At 44.0% G+C, this 19,662-nt stretch overlaps 1 protein-coding gene across 4 annotated transcripts in view; it reads left to right on the top strand.

Annotated features, from left to right (window-relative positions):
* The window catches only part of BFAR (bifunctional apoptosis regulator), a 317,639-nt gene that overhangs the window by 191,662 nt on the left and 106,315 nt on the right, over positions 1–19,662 (top strand). For all 4 annotated transcript variants that reach the window (XM_085628281.1, XM_085628279.1, XM_085628282.1 and 1 more), the window contains exon 7: positions 18,627–18,794. In XM_085628281.1, coding sequence (XP_085484407.1) covers positions 18,627–18,794 — 168 coding nt within the window. The remainder of the gene's footprint in view (positions 1–18,626; positions 18,795–19,662) is intronic.

Here is a 19,662-nt window from a genome sequence, read left to right as displayed (position 1 = left end):
TCGGCGTTTTCCCTCTAGGTATGTGCGATATTGATGGGAGTCTGATTAGTAAAATTCATTTTCTAACTCTGCTCGTGACCGCAATCACTGCAGGCTTCTCTGGGCCGCATTTCCCATGGGTGAGACCATAAACATTCTGAACATTCCATCTAGGCCACGTGCTTTGCAATTTATGAAGAACGTCTGCCATTTAGCTAGTCTTTCCCTCTCCAGTATCCCGAACTGCTCCAACCCCTGGCTCTTGATCTAAATGCGCTCTGGGCAAAAACACATTTTGGAACCACTTAAACCTACAAGCCACCGTCATCCACGTGCTGACACATCTGCACAGGAAGTGATGTCAGCTTGCTTCGACCCCTGTGCCGTCAAATGGTAGTAAGTGAAACAGAAACCATCTCCAAAAAAAAACACATCCCTCAGTATAGTGAGAGAAAATGCGAAGTCACTCTAAAATTCATGAACATGCCAGGTTTCCCAGCAGCAAGTGTTTGATTTCATGCGCACACATGCAATGTGCCGGGATAACAATTTGGTGAATGCTGTGCTCGGATATATAGGCCATTGACTATTGCATGCTGGTCCTTCAGCCAGGGACGTATCGCGTGTTTTTATGTGCAGTCTATGCAGAGCCTGATCTTGTGGGTTATTCCTCATAGAACTAAAGAAAAATATTGAATTGGAATATTCTTTAGAATCTTCTTTTCTGTTTCTCATGTCAACAACAGCGTTTCTCGTGGTTAACGGTGGGCAGGGGGTGAACAAAAGCAAATATGAGCAGCAGGTAAATACAGGTAAATACAACACACGTTGGCAAAGCCAACATGTCTGGCTTCAGCGTGCTAATGCATGCACTGCATCTGTGCATACACGTCTCCGTGCATACCACATTAACGCCAGCCCTGTTGGCTCTGCTGATGCTGCTTTTGTTTTAAGCAGCTGAATTGTGATTGTGTTTGTACCTGTATATGTGAGTCACACAATCCCAGCAAATTCTTTCTTTTTTAAATGCGTGCAGCAGAGAACAAAAGAAACAAGCGTTGGTAAAGCCAATAGGTCTGGCAATGCTAATATTGTTTTATCATGTTATTTTGGTAAAACTGTTGTTGGTGGGAGTTACTGGACTCTGGCCAATATAAAACATGTATTAGTCTAAAAAATCACAAACATCCACAGTAGTCCCTTGCATTGAAGGGAACTATTTTGTGTGGGGATATGCTCCTTGTGAAAGGCAGAATCCTGTCAGTCACAGTGAAATTAGCCAATGACTAAAGTGGGCTGCCTCATTTTAAACACTAGATAGGCAATCAATCGGTATGTAAAGAATAGGTATCCAGACGGCTGCAGTGTGAAGCCAAATAATAATGAGAGGCACAGAAAGGGATGCTCCAATATCACACTAATCACTGCACAGTGGAGAAGGACAGGGCAAAAAATATGTGGTACAGGAGGAACACCCAAACGCCATAGACTTCTGGGACTTGTAGCTCAGTTCTATAATGGAATAAATGAAACTACAAGTACCAGAATTCAAAGAAAACAAGCATTGGCATAGCCAATAGGTCTCGCTTTTGGGACCTTATAAGTGTTTAGCCATGCAACAGTTGATGTTGTTGCACAAAGGATATTGTGCTGCATAACTAAATACTTAAAGGTCCCAAAAGCGAGACCTATTGGCTATGCCAAGGCTTGTTAAAGACAGCAAACGTGTAGAAAATATGATAGTCTCTTCAAAATTCAGAAAGTGTTATTACATTAACCTGCAAAATATTTTCACCATAGTAAACCAGATTATAGCAGTGCATTCAGAAGTATTTTTAGGTTGAGCCTACAGTGCACGCGCTGTCTGCGTTTTCTTTTGTAATTACTTACAGCATGTTTATGCCGGCCTGCTGCTTGCCATAGGTTCCCTCCAATGCCCCTCTTAATTGCTGCATCCTGACTCATTCTGGGTGCCGACAGCTCACTTGCGAAGAGGAGCACCGGCCGATTACAGTCTCCTTGCAGTTTCATTCTTTATCTGTTTATTTTGAGAACTCTTTTCTTTAATCACTGCAGGCACGGTGCAGCCTTGTTCCAGTGCTTCCTCATTCTCATGCTTTCAGCGAAGCCTGGTTTTAAACTGCTTTCCAAATCCTATTTTAATTCAGTCTCATTTACCACTTCCAACTCCAGACAGTAGAAAATACCCATCAGCAAATCCCTGACAAGCAACATGGTCATTAAGAGATAGTATACTTTTATATAGTAATATTTCACCTAAGTGCAAAATGTACTTCTTGGTGGATAAATGGCACATTTTTCAAGTGGAGATTGATATGATTAATCTATGCCAAGAAAAGGAACCTTTGGCTACATGGTTGCATTTTTCTTAATTAGCTTCAAAGTCTGTGAGGCACTAAAAAATAACAAGCGTGCATGTGAAGCTACTGACATACGCACAGCCAGCGAACACGACTGGAATACTCCATTCAAGGTCACATATGAGAATTTAAAGAGCATTGTACACAGGCGGATGAACCATTAGACAAATGTTGCTAAAACATCAAAACGGGTATTGGGTTTTGCTGGGAAAAAAAGGAAATAGAAATTTCAGATTTGTAGGAACACCTGCAGCCAGCTGTAAAGGGAAAATCCAGGCAGCATGCTGAAAATCAATCTGTAAGCGGTATGCAACTAACTCTGCAAACACACTACAGATGGCAACATGTTCAAGCAATGAAATTCCCAGCGTTTGTCAAGAAATACTTTTTGTTTTAGTATCAGAACTGCAGAGTGCATTGTAGAGCACCAAGCAATCAATATGGCCAGTTAGACGCGATAAAATTGAAGTTTTAAATAAGGTATTAACAAACATGTTTGACCATAGCGTTCAGCATACACCTCCAAGAGTGTTTGCCTCGCCACCTACTTACGGTTTTGAAGCTTAAAATGAACTTTTTATTTATTGCAGCGTTATTTTTAAGAAGCCAAGTTAAATAACGAACCCAAAATGAATTGCTAATACCGCAATTTTAAAATACTGATTAAGTAATTGACAAATATTTCTGTACACTTGCATTGCTGCATCAGAAAGTTCTTGATTTGCAAAAGACAGTTGAAAAATGCCCTAACGAAAAATACATTTTAATCAGTGAGACTAAGTTAAAGAATGTCAACATTTCTGGTGGCAAGCATACTACTCATTTTCGGGTATCAGTTTATGGGAAAGCCTAGGGAGTAGCCCCAAAACATTAATTACCCCACAATTTGAACCAAACCTCTGATGGCACCATTTAAGCGAAGCAAGTGAGCACAAATTTGCCTAGAATAGCAAATATGTCTCTTCTATCCAAGCATCTATCCATTTATCCTTTCATCCTTCCATGCACTCCGCTGATATTCACCAATTCACCTTTACAATCTGTCATTCATCCCTGTCAGTCTTTCACCATGCCATCTATCCACCTATGCATGCTTCACACAGCCATCCAACCATACATCATTTGACTTACCCATCCATCAATAAACGTTCATCCATCAATTGATCATGTTTCCATCCTCTCACTTCCATTTCCACTGCGAGCCTATCTCCCACCCATCCATCCTCTCAGATTTCCATTTATGCTGCTATCCCTTCACCCATCCTCTCAGATATCCATTTACACTGTCATCCTTTGACCTGCCCATCCATCCATCCTCTCAGATTTCCATTTACTCTGCCATCCTTGCTCACTCACCAATCTATCCATCCTCTCAGATTTCCAATTACACTGCATCCTTTCAACCACCCACCCATCCATCTTATCGGATTTCCATTTACTCTGCCATCCTTCCATCTATCCAGCTCTGAGATTTCCATTCACACCTCTCTACACCCAGGCCATTATTACTGATCTGGAAGCAGCTTTGACACCTCACTAAGGTCAACCACTGACTGGGGAGATGCTGAAGAATTAATGCAAATTAGCCTCCAGGAGCTTCAGACAGGAAAAAGGTATCTTTCTAAAAGTTACTTTTCCTGAATATGTTTATCATAAAGCAGACTTCACCAATAAATTAGACCTTTAATATATATGAAAAAACCTTTGAATAACTATTATAACTGGTCCCTGTCAAAAGTTAGAGATTTTTTTTATAATCTGTACTTTTGAGTTCTAAGCTGGATCCTAGAAAATGGCAATTTGTGGAACCTTGACGATGACTGGGTTGAGGCAAAGATGGCACCAAGGATGCTGCCCATTTTTTTCGGACTCTGGCTCATTCAAGTTAAATATCTACACAGATACCATTAAAAACATAAACAAGTCTGGAAGCTGAGGAAAGTAAGAAAAACATTTTCAGAGACACAAATTCTCCCTCTGTACATATTATAACAGGATCTGGAAGTGCCCAATAGTAATGGAGTACTGGCTTAAATCAGAGACACAATTAGTAAATGTGATGGGAAGAATGATTACCTTTGACCCCAAAATGATGCTTCTCTGCATAATGGCACATTTGGGTGGCCAGCGCCATACTTGTACGTTCATCGCTATTGACCTACTAATCGTAAAAAAGAGTTGGTCCGCCAGCGGAGAGAAGAAAACAATCCCGGCACTAGAGGAATGGACCACGATAATAGACTTCTGTGCCAAAGGAAACATACCTACATTTTGAGTCAATGGTGGAGCTTTTCACATGTGTCTGGCTGGAAGCCTTTACTATAGGTCTGTTTTTTTATTGCTTGACTGTACATATATATTGTAGACTGTTGGTCTACTGATTCCAGTATGTAATATGGAACATACTGCCTATATATAAATCCTCCCTTTTGGTTCAGTTTTTTTCCTAATACTAAAAGCCATAAAGAGTTTTATTTTAAATAAATCCAATTTAATTGTGAAGTAGGATTTTAAATAACCATTTTAGAAAGTTATTTTGCCTGTTTAACATTCCTGCGAGCTAATTTGTGTTTGCTCTCCAATTTCTCCCAGCCAGTGATAAGCATTTGAATAAGTATGAATGAGATGAGACATTCCTCAGAGGAACTACATAATAGGTCTCTGATAATTGATAGGCTGAACTGAATAGGCAGAGAGGATGCTGCTGAATCACACAGAATATGCAGTGTAGGGACCATGTGCATCTTTTTTATTTCTTGCCTAGGCAGCCCTTGTGCTCTCTCTGCGAGACATGCTGTATTCAAGATATGGACTAATAGCTCCGCCCACTGTCTGAGACAAAGCATCATACGCTCATTTTTGAAAGCCTTAAAACACGAAGAGCACAGCGTTTCTGTGTGAGCGTAAACTCCCCATGCAATTTTATTGTAGCAGTTGGCTGCGTTTTCTAAAATTTCATTTGTGAAACTCCCTGTCTCTCACTTGAAGCTTCACAAAAATGTTGGTAAATATTCAGCAGATGGCCCCTTGAGACAGTGAATGTGGTTACCGAGCATCGAAGGCAGCAGCCTGCAAGCTATAAACTCTGCATAGTACATTGCAAGTGAACTTTCCAGAAAACACAACCATTGGAGTATTTTTTCATTCAAAACCCTTTCCATATGTTTCTTATTTTCGTTCGTGCTTCTTTTTGGAAAATTGTGAATTATGTACATTAAAATCTCCTCCCCTGAGGATATCAGTCTACTCAACACAACTCTGCAAACAACCCAAAACTGGCTAACCAGAAACCACCTTAAACTCAACTTCCTCAAAATCGAATTCCTCTTAATTGCTTCACCAAAAAGATCCCTCTACATCGAAGATTGGATTAAACACTTAACAGTCTTCAACTGCCTTCCAAACATTATAGATTCCACAAGATCACTAGGAATTACACTTTACAAGAATCTCAACATGCAAGAACACATCAGCTCAGCCACCAGAGGGGCAAACTTTCAAATGAGCATTCTCAGAAAAATAAAACCCTTCGACCTTAAATCAGCGGTGCAAGCACTAGTTATCCCTAGATTAGACTATGAGAGTGCTACCCTATGTGCTCTGCCGAGATCTAAGTTGGCTCCACTAAGGGCATCCTTTAACTCTGCTGCAAGGCTCATCACTGGATCAAAGAGGTACAGCCACATCACTCCAGATCTGAAGGCACTAAACTGGCTCCCTTATGAGGCAAGGATTCAGATGAAAATTGCTTCCATGACCCCCAAAGCCCTTCACTTCAATTCACCGAAGTATCTAGCTAACAAACTGGCACTGTCCGGTGGTGGCAGATCATCTAGAAGCATCTTACTGTTGAAACCTCAAATTTTGAAAAAAGAAAACCTACAACCTGAAATCAGACTGATCCCTTCAATTACTTCATTCAAAAAAGAAGTAAAACTGCTCCTAATGAACAAATCTCTACCCGGAACCCACAAAATCATTCTCTGGATACTGATCTGGCGCTGTTCTCCAATCAGGGCTTGCACGCTGTCTGAGTCCTGGTTTATAACTCACTGTCCCACTCCTGATTTGCAATGGACATTGTCAGCGTTTGTTTCGTAGTTATCTATTTTCTACTAACTGAGCTATCTGTAAAGCACTTTGATACCCTTCTAGGGTCAAGCTTGCGCTATATAAAACTTTATAAATAAAAGAAAGAAATGTTTTGCAGCCCGCATTATGGTCTGCAGCGACCGCTGAGCATGGTTTGCCCATTCAGCTTTTGCTTACATTTGTGTACTGCCACTTTCCATCTCCTCTTTCAGTGCGCTTTCACTGGAGAAGAAGGTTGCAGAGTATCTTGAGCTAGCAACAATCTATCTGCTGGTGCACAATCAACCTTCATTTACACAAAAGGACATAGTTAACCCATTAACTTTCAGGGTGGTGTGGGCTCAGGTGTATGACAGACATAAAACATGGAGCATGCCTCTGTCACAAATAGATGCACTATCGCTTAACTTCTTCCGGTGAACTAGCATTAACCTGATAAGACTCGGGTAGGAACAGCCACAATGCAGGCAGGCAACAAACATGCCGTAGAAAATGACTGGGTTAAATCGGTCTCATTAAAGCAAAAGCTTAGGATACAGTCTATACTAGTGTTTTCTAAACGTTTTAGAACCACAACCCACTTTTTAGTACTACAAACTTTCACAACCCACCTAGCTTTAATGGACACGAGGCAAGCAATTTTTTTATGTAACTAAAGCGTCATGTGGTAACGCATTGTCATTCACAGATAACATTTCCATTAAAATAGTACTGAATGTCTATTTAGTGACCAGTAAAACTACACTGCACACAAATGATATGTGCAAATCGTGTTTCAGTGAATATATATTATTTGTGCATCACCAAGTAAAGTCTCGATTTGTTCTGATCCTATTCAAATCTTTGTTTCCATCACACATCTGGGTTACAAAATAATGTGCTTAATTTTTGCTTTCCTTACTGCTGAATGTGTACAGCTCATTTACTGGTACTTACATTTTGTTGGGAGACGCAAAAAATGACATCCTACAGCCTTTCCTTTCACACTTCATGTACCCCAGCAAGATTGTCAGATAATTTGCTTAACTTTTGTATGATTACAAAGTGAAAGTAGTTTGTAAAGACCAGTCCCCATGTTTAACAAGCATTTGCAATGCAACAGGTCTCACATTTGTGAGAGTTGAGCTATTGGCATTGTAAATGACAATGCCGGTTATGTATATGTTTTGAAAACCTGCAAGAGGTGCGTAAACATGCACTTTGTGATTATAGTCGTTGCTTACGAGAAGTGAGGCTGGCAGTAAAGTGTGCCTCTTTTACTGCCAGCCTTGGTCCTCGTAAGCAAGGACTACAAGTACAAAGTGTGTGTTTACACACACTTGCAGGTTTTAAAAACACAAATAAAAGGCATTGTCATTTACAATGGCAGTGGCTCAAACTCTCTTTGTCTGTAATGAGGTGCCCCCTATACGTACTTCTAGGTCTGGGAGAAGGGGAAAACCAACACAAATGAAGCAAAAAACTCCCACACGACCTATAGTGATTTCCTTATGGCTATAACAAGCTCTAATGGGCTTCCTAGATTATACAAATCATATATATGTTTTGAACAAAATATTTAAATGGAAAAAAGAACATGTTCTGAATAAAATTAACATGAAATTATGCAGTAGGTTTTGATTTGTATAATATAGGAAGCCCATTAGAGCTTGTTATAGCCATAAGGAAATCACTATAGGTCATGTGGGAGTTTTTTGCTTCATTGGAATAGCTCAAACTCTCGCAAATGCGAGACCTATTGCATTGCAAATGCTTGTTTAAAGGGGGCCTCGAAACGGGTCTCTATTGGGCTCGGTTTTGTGCCCTGGCACAGGCAGTCCATTTTTCCCAGACTGCAGTGACAGTAGGCACATCATGTGCGTGTGCTCACACTGCTCACTTCTCACTAGTGGAGAAGTTTTGGCATGACGTCATGCTTGGTAAGCGTTGTAGGGGGAAGGGAAATCCTTTAAAGAGAGTCATTTTCTTTCTGCATTTCCCTTCTCTTTTTGAAACTCAGGAACTGCAACATTGTAGTGGTGTCACCAGGACTTTAAGTGGAAGCTTTTTCAATATTATATACAAGCCTTAGTTGCTGCTTATTTATCTTATGCAACTAACAACCATTGACAAAGCCATTAGTCCTGCCTTGTAGGTATGATGATACTCTGTATGCAATGACAGAAACCGCAAAATACAAGTCAGGCGGCACACTATGCTATGCACAGATTTTAACTTACGTGTTTTACATTGGCCACGCACGTTTGAGAGACCCTCCCCCCTTTTTCATCCCACTTAAAGCCCTGGCTCGCCTGCATCCCTGCTCCTTCTATAGTAGTGATGTTTCCTAATACGTCATGGAAAGAGGAGTGCCCATGAGCTTGCAAATGTAGCGACCATCTTTAAATATAGCATTCTGTGCTTTCTTGGACCAACGTTGTTTGCATTTCCACCATTCTCTGCCGACTAACAAATTATGTTTTCCACATCTTTTAACCTCTTTTTGTTCTGAACATGGCGCAATATGGGCACAACACCCGCAGTCCCTGTCACTTTGAAGTCAGAGAGTCCAGTTTGAAACACAAAGCTCCCTGGGAATATAGAAACTGACATTGTTTCCCTGTCTTTGAATGTACAGCAAATGTGACCAGATAAAAACGAAATGTAATGGCCTGTTTACAGAAAGCTAATACTAGTGGAAGAATACAAGGCGTCCTGGTAAGTAGGCTATGCTCTACGAGATAGAATAACTCAAGCTGGACAGCCTAAAACAAATAAAGCCAGCAAATATAAACCCAGCAAATGTGAGTTACAAATCACAAAGCCTTTTCAAATGTCCCCAAGATGTCTTCAGCAAACCAGACATCTGCGCTGTCTGGTAGGCTTCGACCTAAAAATTATATAAAGTACTTCTGTAGTAGGGGATCTCTGTTATAGTCATAATCTATGAATAGTCCCGCCCATGTGCGTGGACCCCGGAGCAATCAAAATATCTCTTAAGCTGTCCTGCATTTGCAAACCTGCAAAGACACTTAAGAGACAGACAAAATAATACAGCCTAATAACAACATGGCTGCACTGACCAGCACTTCATCTGAAGTGAACACAAAAGCCAAAATAACGTTTAAATGTCATTTTTATTCACATCTGACATGTTCCTTTATTGTATCACACTCCCTTCACCAAAATCCCTTTAAACAATAGAGAGGAAGGGGTGGACAGACAAGCCCTATAGGGTGTCATTATGTGTCTGCTAAAAGGATACCGTGCCTTTAAGGAACTCTCCAGAGACCCCCGGTATCCCAGGATGCACAGCCAAAGCATGTTACTTTCAGTTCTTTTTTCCGGCTCCTGCTAGCAGGACCCTGGAGCATTGAGCTCTACCCTTTTGGGTGGATATTTTGGATAAAAATTGGTTTTTTTGATGAAAAAGTTTGTTCATTCGACGTCTAGAGCCTTTCTCTGCTGCATCCTGCAATTTGGTGCAGTTTGACCCACTCTTAGCATGGCTTTATTTGATAAATGCCCTGAGTGTGGGAGGAAAATGGCCAAGACGGACCCACATGATGTCTGTATTCTCTGCTTATCACCTTCACATGTCCCTGCTACATGTGACATCTGCAAGACCTTCTCCAAGAGGACCCTGAGGGACAGAGAGAAGATTTGCCTTCAGGGACAGGAGCAGCAGAGAACAGGTGGGACTTCTGGGCATGGAGGATCTCCTTCCCCATCCTCTGCCCATGCTTCAGCCACTGGAGGGACCTCCGGGCAGAAAAAGGAGCAGAAACGACGCCTACCGGCCGGAAGATCCCGTTCGACGTCGAGGACTACGGCGTCGACGGCGAAAGGTACAGCACCGGTGTGTTCAGGGTTCTGGATCTCGGCGTCCTCGACGTTCGCCGTCGAAAGAGGGGCCGGCGAGACCTCGGACTAGGTCGCTGTCGAAGGCTTCACGGTCGACGTCGACACAACATCGACGTCGTACTGAGCCCCGCAGCCAGCGCCGCTCGCCGTCGAGGCCAGCCCGCTCGCCTCCTTCGCCGTTGACTCATGGATCGACGTCGACGACATCGACGCGAAGCCACCGGCGACGGACGTCGAGGCGAGGGAGATCGCCGTCGAGGCGAAGGAGATCGCCGTCGAGGCGAAGGAGAGTGCCGTCGAGGCGAAGGAGAGTGCCGTCGAGCCGAAGGAGTTCGCCGTCGAGCCGAAGGAGATCGCCGTCGACGTCAAGAGGCTCGCCGTCGAGACAAAGGCACTCGACGTCGAGAAGATGCCGTTCGACGTCAAGGGGACGCCGTTTGCGCTCAACGGCGAGGAGAAGCCGTACGAGGTCCACACACGGCTCGACGTCGAGGACGAGATCGCCTGGTAACACTTCTTCAGTGATTACGATCTCCAGTCGTGGATCTAGGAGAGCGGGACGCTCCCCCTCGTTCACTTCGGCCTCTTCACGGAGTAGACCCGCAAAGAAGAGAAGGATGGACGGAAGTCCGGACAGGGCTAGTCCGGGTTCTCCCGCAAGGAGTGATGGGAGAGAGTCTCCAATGGACCCCCTGCCGCTGCCTCCACCGCGACCGCAGCCTCAGCCGCGGCCTCAGACGCCTCCCGCACCTCCTCCTCCCCCACCTGACCCCCGGCTCCCAGTGGCGCCTCCTAAGCGGCCTACGCCACCACCGCCTCCGGTGCCACAGCTCCCGCCTTCTCCTCGGCGGCCAGTGGCTCCTAAGAGACTGAGATCACGATCTAGATCGCGCCAGAGGTCACGGAGCAGACACAGATCGTCCACTCACACAAGGCATGGACGACGGAGGTATAGATCTCGATCCAGAGGCACGAGGTATTCGGACTCTTCTGGCACTGGACGGCTTTCCCCCACGTTATCGGAAACGCCGCCTACTAGAATCTCGCCAGTGGATGATATTGCCACTTTCCAAGATGTTCTGATGAGAGGGGCGGCAAAATTGGGAATCTCAGTGACAGTACCAGTTCCCCCTACCTCTGTGATATTCGAGACTTTACACAAGGCGCATCTATCACGCCCCCTCCTCCCTTTGGTTCCAGGTCTGGAGGAACCAGCCATGGAGGTCTTCTTGACACCGGCCGTGGTGAAGTCTGCCCCCTCAAGGTTGCAAAAGAAATACAGGGCCCCTGATTCGGACCCGGCGTTCCTCAGGGTGGACCCTCCCCCGGACTCTGTCATTGTGGTCGCGGCTAGGAAGCGACATGCCACATCGCCCTCTTCCACAGCTCCTCCGGATAAGGAGAGTCGCAAGCTGGACTCCTTGGGGAGGAGGATGTGCTCTACGTCGGCCTCGACTATGAAGGCTGCTAGCGCCTCCACTCTTCTGGGTCGCTATGACCGATCGTTATGGGACTCCCTGCAACAGTTTACTGACTCCCTGCCTAGGGATAAACGGGAAGACTTCCAGGAGGTGTTGAATGAGGGCATGATGGTCTCCAACCCGATCATCAGTGCAGCGGGGGATGTGTCATTGCTGCAGGCCCATGGGTACTGTCATGGAGTACACATGAGGAGACATTCCTGGCTGAGACTTACCTCTCTAAAGCCTGAAGCGCAGCAAAAGATTGCTAACTTGCCTTTCTCTGGCACGACGTTGTTCGGGTCTCATGCGGATGACGAAATGGACCGCATGAAGGCCGAAGCAGAAACCCTGAAGGCCGTGGGGTTGGAAAAATCCAAGGAACAGAAGAGATCATTCCGTTCCTATAGCAGGCGTTATTCTAAACAACGCGGCCAAGGGCGTCAGTCTGGTCAACAACAACAACACCAGCAACAACAACAGTTCCTGAGGCAGTCCTTTCAAAAGCACCAGAGGGGCAGAGGCCAGCATCAATCCTCGTCGGGGAACAAAGGCCCGGCCGGGTCGAAGCCCTGAAAGGTCACTTCCCCCTCATCCGTTACCCGCTCCGGTGGGGGGAAGTATTCAATACTACCTGGCAGAGTGGAGAACAATAACTCAGGACAAGTGGGTGCTGAATATTGTTTGCAATGGGTACAGTCTTCGTTTCACCAGCCCGCCTCCACAGATTCCACCAGTGCGCTCTCTCTTCATGGTGCGGGAGCTCCAGTGGGAGGCGGCCGTTCTGTTAAAGAAGAAGGCGATAGAAACTGTTCCTTTGAGGCAAAAAGGAAAAGGTCTTTACTCAAGGTTCTTTCTCGTCAGGAAAAAGGACAAGAACGAGTTCAGGCCTATTCTAGATCTGTGTCAAGCAAACAAGTGGATCCGCAGAGAAAAGTTCCGTATGTTGTCCCTGCATCAGATTTATCCTCAGTTGCATCGAGGAGACTGGCTGTGCGCCGTAGATCTGCAGGACGCTTACTTTCATGTGCCTATCGCACAAAAGCATCGCAAGTTCCTGAGGTTTCTGGTAGGCAACAACCATTACCAATATACGGTACTCCCGTTTGGTCTGAAGTCTGCACCAAGGACGTTCTCCAAGTGCATGGCAGTGGTGGCAGCACACTTGCGGCAGAACAAAGTGTTTGTGTATCCATACCTGGACGATTGGCTGATCAAAGTTTCCACGTACCAGGAAGCCCAGTGTCATTTCAACAGGACAGCTGCCTTGCTTCATCGCCTGGGACTGCACATCAACATGTCGAAGTCAGTGCCGATCCCTGTGCAGTGTCTCCAGTACTTGGGGGCCTCAGTCAATACTTTGAACGCAAGCGTGTGTCCTTCGGAGGAGAGACGCTTATCTATCCGTTGGAAGGCCCTGCACCTCCTCACAGCCCACTCTCCTACAGTGAGGACGGTGTCCTCTTTACTGGGGTCGATGGCTTCCTGCATCCTTCTCACCCCCAATGCACGTCTGTATATGAGGCCTCTGCAGGAATGTCTGGAGGATCAATGGGACCAGAGGCGGGGGCGTTGGGAGGACACGATTCATCTGTCCCAACACGCTCTACAGTCTCTGAAATGGTGGTGCTCCTCAGAGAATGTCTGCAAGGTGACTCCCTTTCACAAGCATATTCCGGTCCAGACCATAGTGACCGATGCGTCTCTCCAGGGCTGGGGAGCGGATTCGGGCCCTCTTCAGATTCAGGGGATATGGTCACAGACGGAGATGACTTACCACATCAACTTTTTGGAACTCAGAGCAGTACACTTGGCCCTGAAGGCGTTCCATCCCTCCTTCAAGAGGAACTCCCTGCTAGTTCAGACGGACAATACTACTACCATGTATTACCTCAACAAGCAGGGGGGCTCCCGTTCACGCACGCTGTCTCGGGAGGCACAGGTGATCTGGAATTGGCTGGTGGCCAGGAACCTAACGATCACGGCAACCCACCTGCCGGGAGTGCAGAATGCCCAAGCCGATGCGCTCAGCAGGCTCGTTCAAGAAAATCACGAGTGGGTGCTAAACGACGACGTGCTAAGAGACGTCTTCGCAGAGTGGGGCACTCCGGATATCGATCTGTTCGCTACGGCAGAAAACAGCAAATGCCGCGACTTCGCGTCCAGGTACTACCAACCAGGGACACTGGGGAATGCCCTATGGATCAGCTGGTCCAACAGCTCTCTCTACGCCTTTCCACCCATTCCCCTGATTCCGGCGGTGCTGATCAAGCTGTCGCAATCCAGAGCCAGGATGATCCTGATTGCTCCGGAATGGCCGAGGCAATGGTGGTTCACCGACCTTCTTCACCGGTCTGTTCTGCCTCACCGGCGCCTGCCGTGTCGGCCGGACCTTCTCACGAAATTCGGAGGACAGATGGTTCACCCCAATCTCTCGTCCTTGAGTTTGGCAGCATGGCTCCTGAGCTAGTACAGTATGGACACTTAAACCTACCTCAGGACTGTATGGAGATCTTGAAAGAAGCGAAGAGACCGTCTACGAGGACTTCTTACGCCTATAAGTGGAAGAGATTCTGCTTAAGGTGCACGGCAAAGGACATTGACCCTACCTCCTGTAAAGATGTTATTTTGCCTTATCTGCAGCAGTTAGCTCAATCTGGGCTTAATTTTCAGTCTATTAAAGTTCATCTCGCAGCTTTGACTGCGTATAGAAAGGGCCCTTCCCAAACCTCATTTTTTCAAATCCCTGTGATTAAAGATTTTTTGGAGGGTTTGCGTAAGGTGTTTCCCCCTGTTAGACGACCTTCTCCACCATGAGAATTGAACGTGGTGTTGTCCAGATTAAGGAGGGAGCCTTTTGAGCCTATTCATAAGGCTTCTCTGCAGCATTTGTCCTGGAAGGCTGCCTTCCTTGTGGCCATTACATCGGCCAGGAGAGTAAGTGAGATTCAGGCTCTGTGTTGTCAAGAGCCGTATACTGTATTCCATGCTTCTAAAGTGGTAATGCGTACTCATCCTAAGTTTTTGCCTAAAGTGATATCTGATTTCCATGTAAATGAAATGATAACTTTGCCTACGTTTTTTCAGCATCCCTCCTCTCCGGCGGAGAGGTCTCTGCATTCGCTAGATGTGCGTAGAGTGTTGAAGTTCTATCTAGATAAGACAAAAGACATCCGCAGGTCGGATCAACTGTTTGTAAATTATGGTTCAGTAAGAACTGGTCTAGCTACCTCGAAACAGTCCATCTCCAGATGGATTGTGCCCTGTATTCAGCTCTGTTAGCAGAAAGCTAATAAGACGTTAGGGGGTAAGCCTACAGCACATTCGACTAGGGGCAAAGCAGCGACTACAGCTTTGCTTAGGAATGTTCCAATTGCTGACATTTGTAAGGCTGCCACCTGGAAGTCGGTCCATACGTTTACAAAGCATTACTGCCTGGACTCTGATGCTAGGGCAGATGCGCAGGTTGGACAGGCTTCGCTGAGGAATTTGTTTGCACAGTGATTTGTTGGTGTTCGGTTTTTTACTCCACCGCTGTTTGTTGGTTGGGATGGGCTTGCCATTCTATTCATAGATTATGACTATACACAGAGATCCCCTACTACAGAAGGAGTAGTTTCTTACCTGTAACTCCAGTTCTGTAGTAGGGGTATCTGTTATAGTCATAAGCGACCCTCCCTCCTCCCCGGTGGAGTAACCTGACAGTATCAGGCCTGTTGTTATACACCTTCAAAAAGAACTGAAAGTAACTTGCTTTGGCTGTGCATCCTGGGATACCGGGGGTCTCTGGAGAGTTCCTTAAAGGCACGGTATCCTTTTAGCAGACACATAATGACAGCCTATAGGGCTTGTCTGTCCACCCCTTCCTCTCTATTGTTTAAAGGGATTTTGGTGAAGGGAGTGTGATACAATAAAGGAACATGTCAGATGTGAATAAAAATGACATTTAAATTTTATTTTGGCTTTTGTGTTCACTTCAGATGAAGTGCTGGCCAGTGCAGCCATGTTGTTATTAGGCTGTATTATTTTGTCTGTCTCTTAAGTGTCTTTGCAGGTTTGCAAATGCAGGACAGCTTAAGAGATATTTTGATTGCTCCGGGGTCCCCGCACATGGGCGGGACTATTCATAGATTATGACTATAACAGAGATACCCCTACTACAGAACTGGAGTTACAGGTAAGAAACTACTCCTTCTGTGTGTAATAGGAACAGGTACACAACTTATCTAGAGATTGCACTTTCTCCTTTTTTTGTATGTTCGCTCAATAGATAAGGCAATCTGAACAAGATCGGAATTTCTTTAGGTCAAACTTAACACCCAATTCAGTTATCCTATCATCTGTGAAGATGTGCCCAAATTTGTCTTCAAGAGATCTATAAAACAAATACCATTGGAAGGAGGAACTAGGATGATATGTGTGCATATCATGACTGCAAGCTGTAAAGCCTTTCTAGGTTCAGATTACGTCACTATTTGAAAATGGTGCAGAGATTATGTGAAGTTCTGCCTTGAAATTAAAGGCAAGATTAAGATAAGTGCTGGGCGTAGGCATACTTATCACAAGCAAAATTATTAGCACCTCAACAGAAAGAATGTTTGTGCAACACCTTCAACTTTGGAGAAAAACAATCGAATCCAAGTTTATCCTTCTGGATATATACTCCTGGCCCATGGTACCAACTATCAGCAATCATTGTATCTCACTCCATGGTAATGGCAGGCACCCCATAGTGCTATGAGAGATGCAACTCTTCCAGACAGTCCTTCAAACAATCCGATGTTGGACCTTAACCTTGCCAGCCCTTTTCCTTTATTAGAGTAGACTTCCCGTCCTCAAAAGAAACTCCCTGCCCGCCTCCCTGTTCCTTTTGTTTCTGGTCGTCAAGTAACAGTGGCCTGTGCAACACTCTGAAACTTCTTTTTTTTTTTAAAAGACAAGGCAAACAAACTGACCTCTTACTCCTGCTAAAGAGCCTGTGAAATCTTGGACAACAACAGGACGACATACTTCTGCCGGTTTGGAGGAATACATTAATTGGCTACAGCTTTCTACCTTGCCCACCAAAGTATGATGATACCTGCCCCATTTAATCGCTACCCTTTCTAGACTCTCAGCACGTGTAGAATGTAGCTTTCAGGTGTTACACCAGAGTTCGGTTAAACTATCAATCCCCCCCCCTTGGACCTGTCTCTGGGATCTTCGCTGAAGCCTGGTTACTTTACCCTATTGGAGATAGAGAGCTTGCTTTGATGCACAATTAGCTGGTCTGTGCTACATGGGAGGAGCCAATCTGCTCTTATCAGGTGCAGGACAATATTTCAACAGATAGAGGTATTTGAGGAGCCATGAAGCCTACATAGTCAAGCTGGCCAGGAGATCCAAGAGCTACTTCGTCTGCATTAATGAACTGCAACATTGCCCGCCAGCTTTGAAATGGAGACCTGCATCTCCTTACCTACTTGTAATATCAGTGGGTCTGCATGGACCCTTTACCAGTCCCAGGATGTGCAGGGGAGGTTGTCCTAATTTTGAAACAGTTCAAACCATCTTTCTTACTTGTAAGTTTCCAGAGATACTGGCATTTGAAATCTGAAGTCCATTTTTTAATGGGAACTGGTGAAGTCATTGGGGTGAGACGGTCTGCCTTAACTTCGAGTGCCCATTCCACCAGAAAATTGCAACTGGTAGCTTTTATCATGTGAGCCTCTAAAATGTGGGTAGGCCATTGCAGATGCTGACCCACTACTATTCGTCCCCATTGAACACTAAACAATCATTTGGGCTCTTAATTGGTTTTTGTACCCCAGTGAAATGTGTCCTAATCCTCTTGTTGAGCGGATCTCTGATCACCTTTGCATGGAATACCAGAACGTTTAAGATCCCTGAATTGAATTTGTGATTTAATTGTGGAGTTTCTTTGTTTTGTAGACATATGTTTGAGCTTAGTTATTTTCTTAATTATTTATTTATTGATTTATTTATTTATGTATGTATTTATTTTATTTTTGTATGAGAAACTTGGGATCTGAACATGCCACCCCGGGTTTTGCAGCAGGGTACCCAGCGTTAGGCTAAAACAATAATTTATTCCCAACGCCCTGCATAAGTATCCATAACACAAATCATGATCCCTCACAGCAGAAGCCTTTCTGAGAGATCCAGAGAACCAATGAATTGTGACATTTTGAAAGTTATGACCTATTTCCTGTGTCCTACAGTATCTGACACACTAATTTCTGCGACCCTCTTTTGTAAGCCCCGACTATTTGCCTTCTAAGCCTACAGTGACTTAGTTGTTCATATGGAGTGAATTTATATTACTGACCCTAGGACAATGGTTAACACATGAATTCATACCGATACTATATAGTAAAAATATGTCTGCCGGAACCTCACATAAAAGACCGTACAATGATGGATTCAAATTGCACATTTCTGTTTAACACCCTTGAGAGGTTCTGTATTTGTCAGTAGGCTGGCTTTTTAAACTAACAAGAATGACTTTTTCTAATTAGAGATAATTGTTCATATAAACTTTTTTTGTTAGTCATAATGGGATAATGACATCAATAAATTAGGCATTTTATATTTGTGCAGGTCTATCAACTAGTCACCTTGTTTTTACAAGTTCACTGTATTACTAGAGGACTGATTAGTATTTGCCACTATTGCACACATTTTGATGTCCGGCCTGAAAATGGCTAACATTTTGAGTGTTACTGTACATTTGACATCCATTTCAAATATATTGCAGCAGTTGATATGATTCTTATCTGAAGATTCTGATCTAGACTCTGGAAAAATGTGTTCTTATCCTGTTTTTTTCAGATAGCTAAATATTTAGTGTAAATGTTGTTTTTTATTCAAGGCAGTGAATCCTGGAAAATCACTGTTCCTGCTGTATGCACTGAAGAGTTCCCCAAGGCTCAGCATGCTTTATCTATACCTATTTGATTACACAGAAACATTTCTGCCATTCATCCATACAACTTGTCCTACACAGGCAGAGGAAGAAGATCTTGTCAGCATATTCTTAGTAAGTAATAAAACATTGATATTGACAATAAATGTTTATGCTTCATCTCCAGTTAGATAAAGACTTCTCAGTTTTGGAAACAAAGGAGACCTATATTACTAGATCATTGATTGCCAGTTTGTTGACTTTCGAAGAATAGTCTTTCATTTGGCACCATATTTTAGCTATAGATAGGAGTAATAGACACCCTACAACCTGATGCATTTGTTTTTTCCCTCGAGTGGTACATGTAAATTTGTTTAACTGAATAATTAATACCTTTGTCATCAGTATGCACAAATACATATTGTTTGTAACTATACGATTCTCTCAGGTGACTTCATTGTCTACAGATAAAACTGACCATGTTAAAATGCTTCGTAAATTCCTCGTTTGCTAACAATTGGAAAATTAAGGCTGCTTAAACTTAAAAAAAATGTGTCACTTAGTTTTGCAATACTCATAGATAAGATATTGCTTCCACTTTGACGAAAGTCTGTCAATTAAGGCTGTTAGGAAATTTTACTATGGCTTCTCTGAGATGGCTCCAGTAGGAGATGCCACTTTGGTTTCATTGTGAAACATGTCTAACAGCCCTTCTCTAGTAAGTCGTGTTTGCAAAGATTTATTTCCTCTTTACTTTGTCTTTAATGTGTTAATATTACTTTCAAGAGTTTTAGGGCTATTAAAAGAAAACCTCCGCACTAAAAATTATTGAGCACTGTAGTGACAAACCCCAGTTTCAGTGGGTCATCTCGGTTCATGTACTTAAGGTTTGAATCATAGGATTTTCTTTACTAGTATTAGGCAGAGGAACGTATGTGACCATTTGCAGGATACACTTTGTAAATGATTTTAAAAAATCGAAATCACTTTTGGTAAGGAAACA

The sequence above is a fragment of the Triturus cristatus genome, chromosome 10, assembly GCF_964204655.1.
Source record: "Triturus cristatus chromosome 10, aTriCri1.1, whole genome shotgun sequence".
In the NCBI taxonomy this organism is placed as follows: domain Eukaryota; kingdom Metazoa; phylum Chordata; class Amphibia; order Caudata; family Salamandridae; genus Triturus; species Triturus cristatus.
Note: the sequence above shows the minus strand (reverse complement) of the source record. Positions and strands in the feature narration are given on the sequence as shown.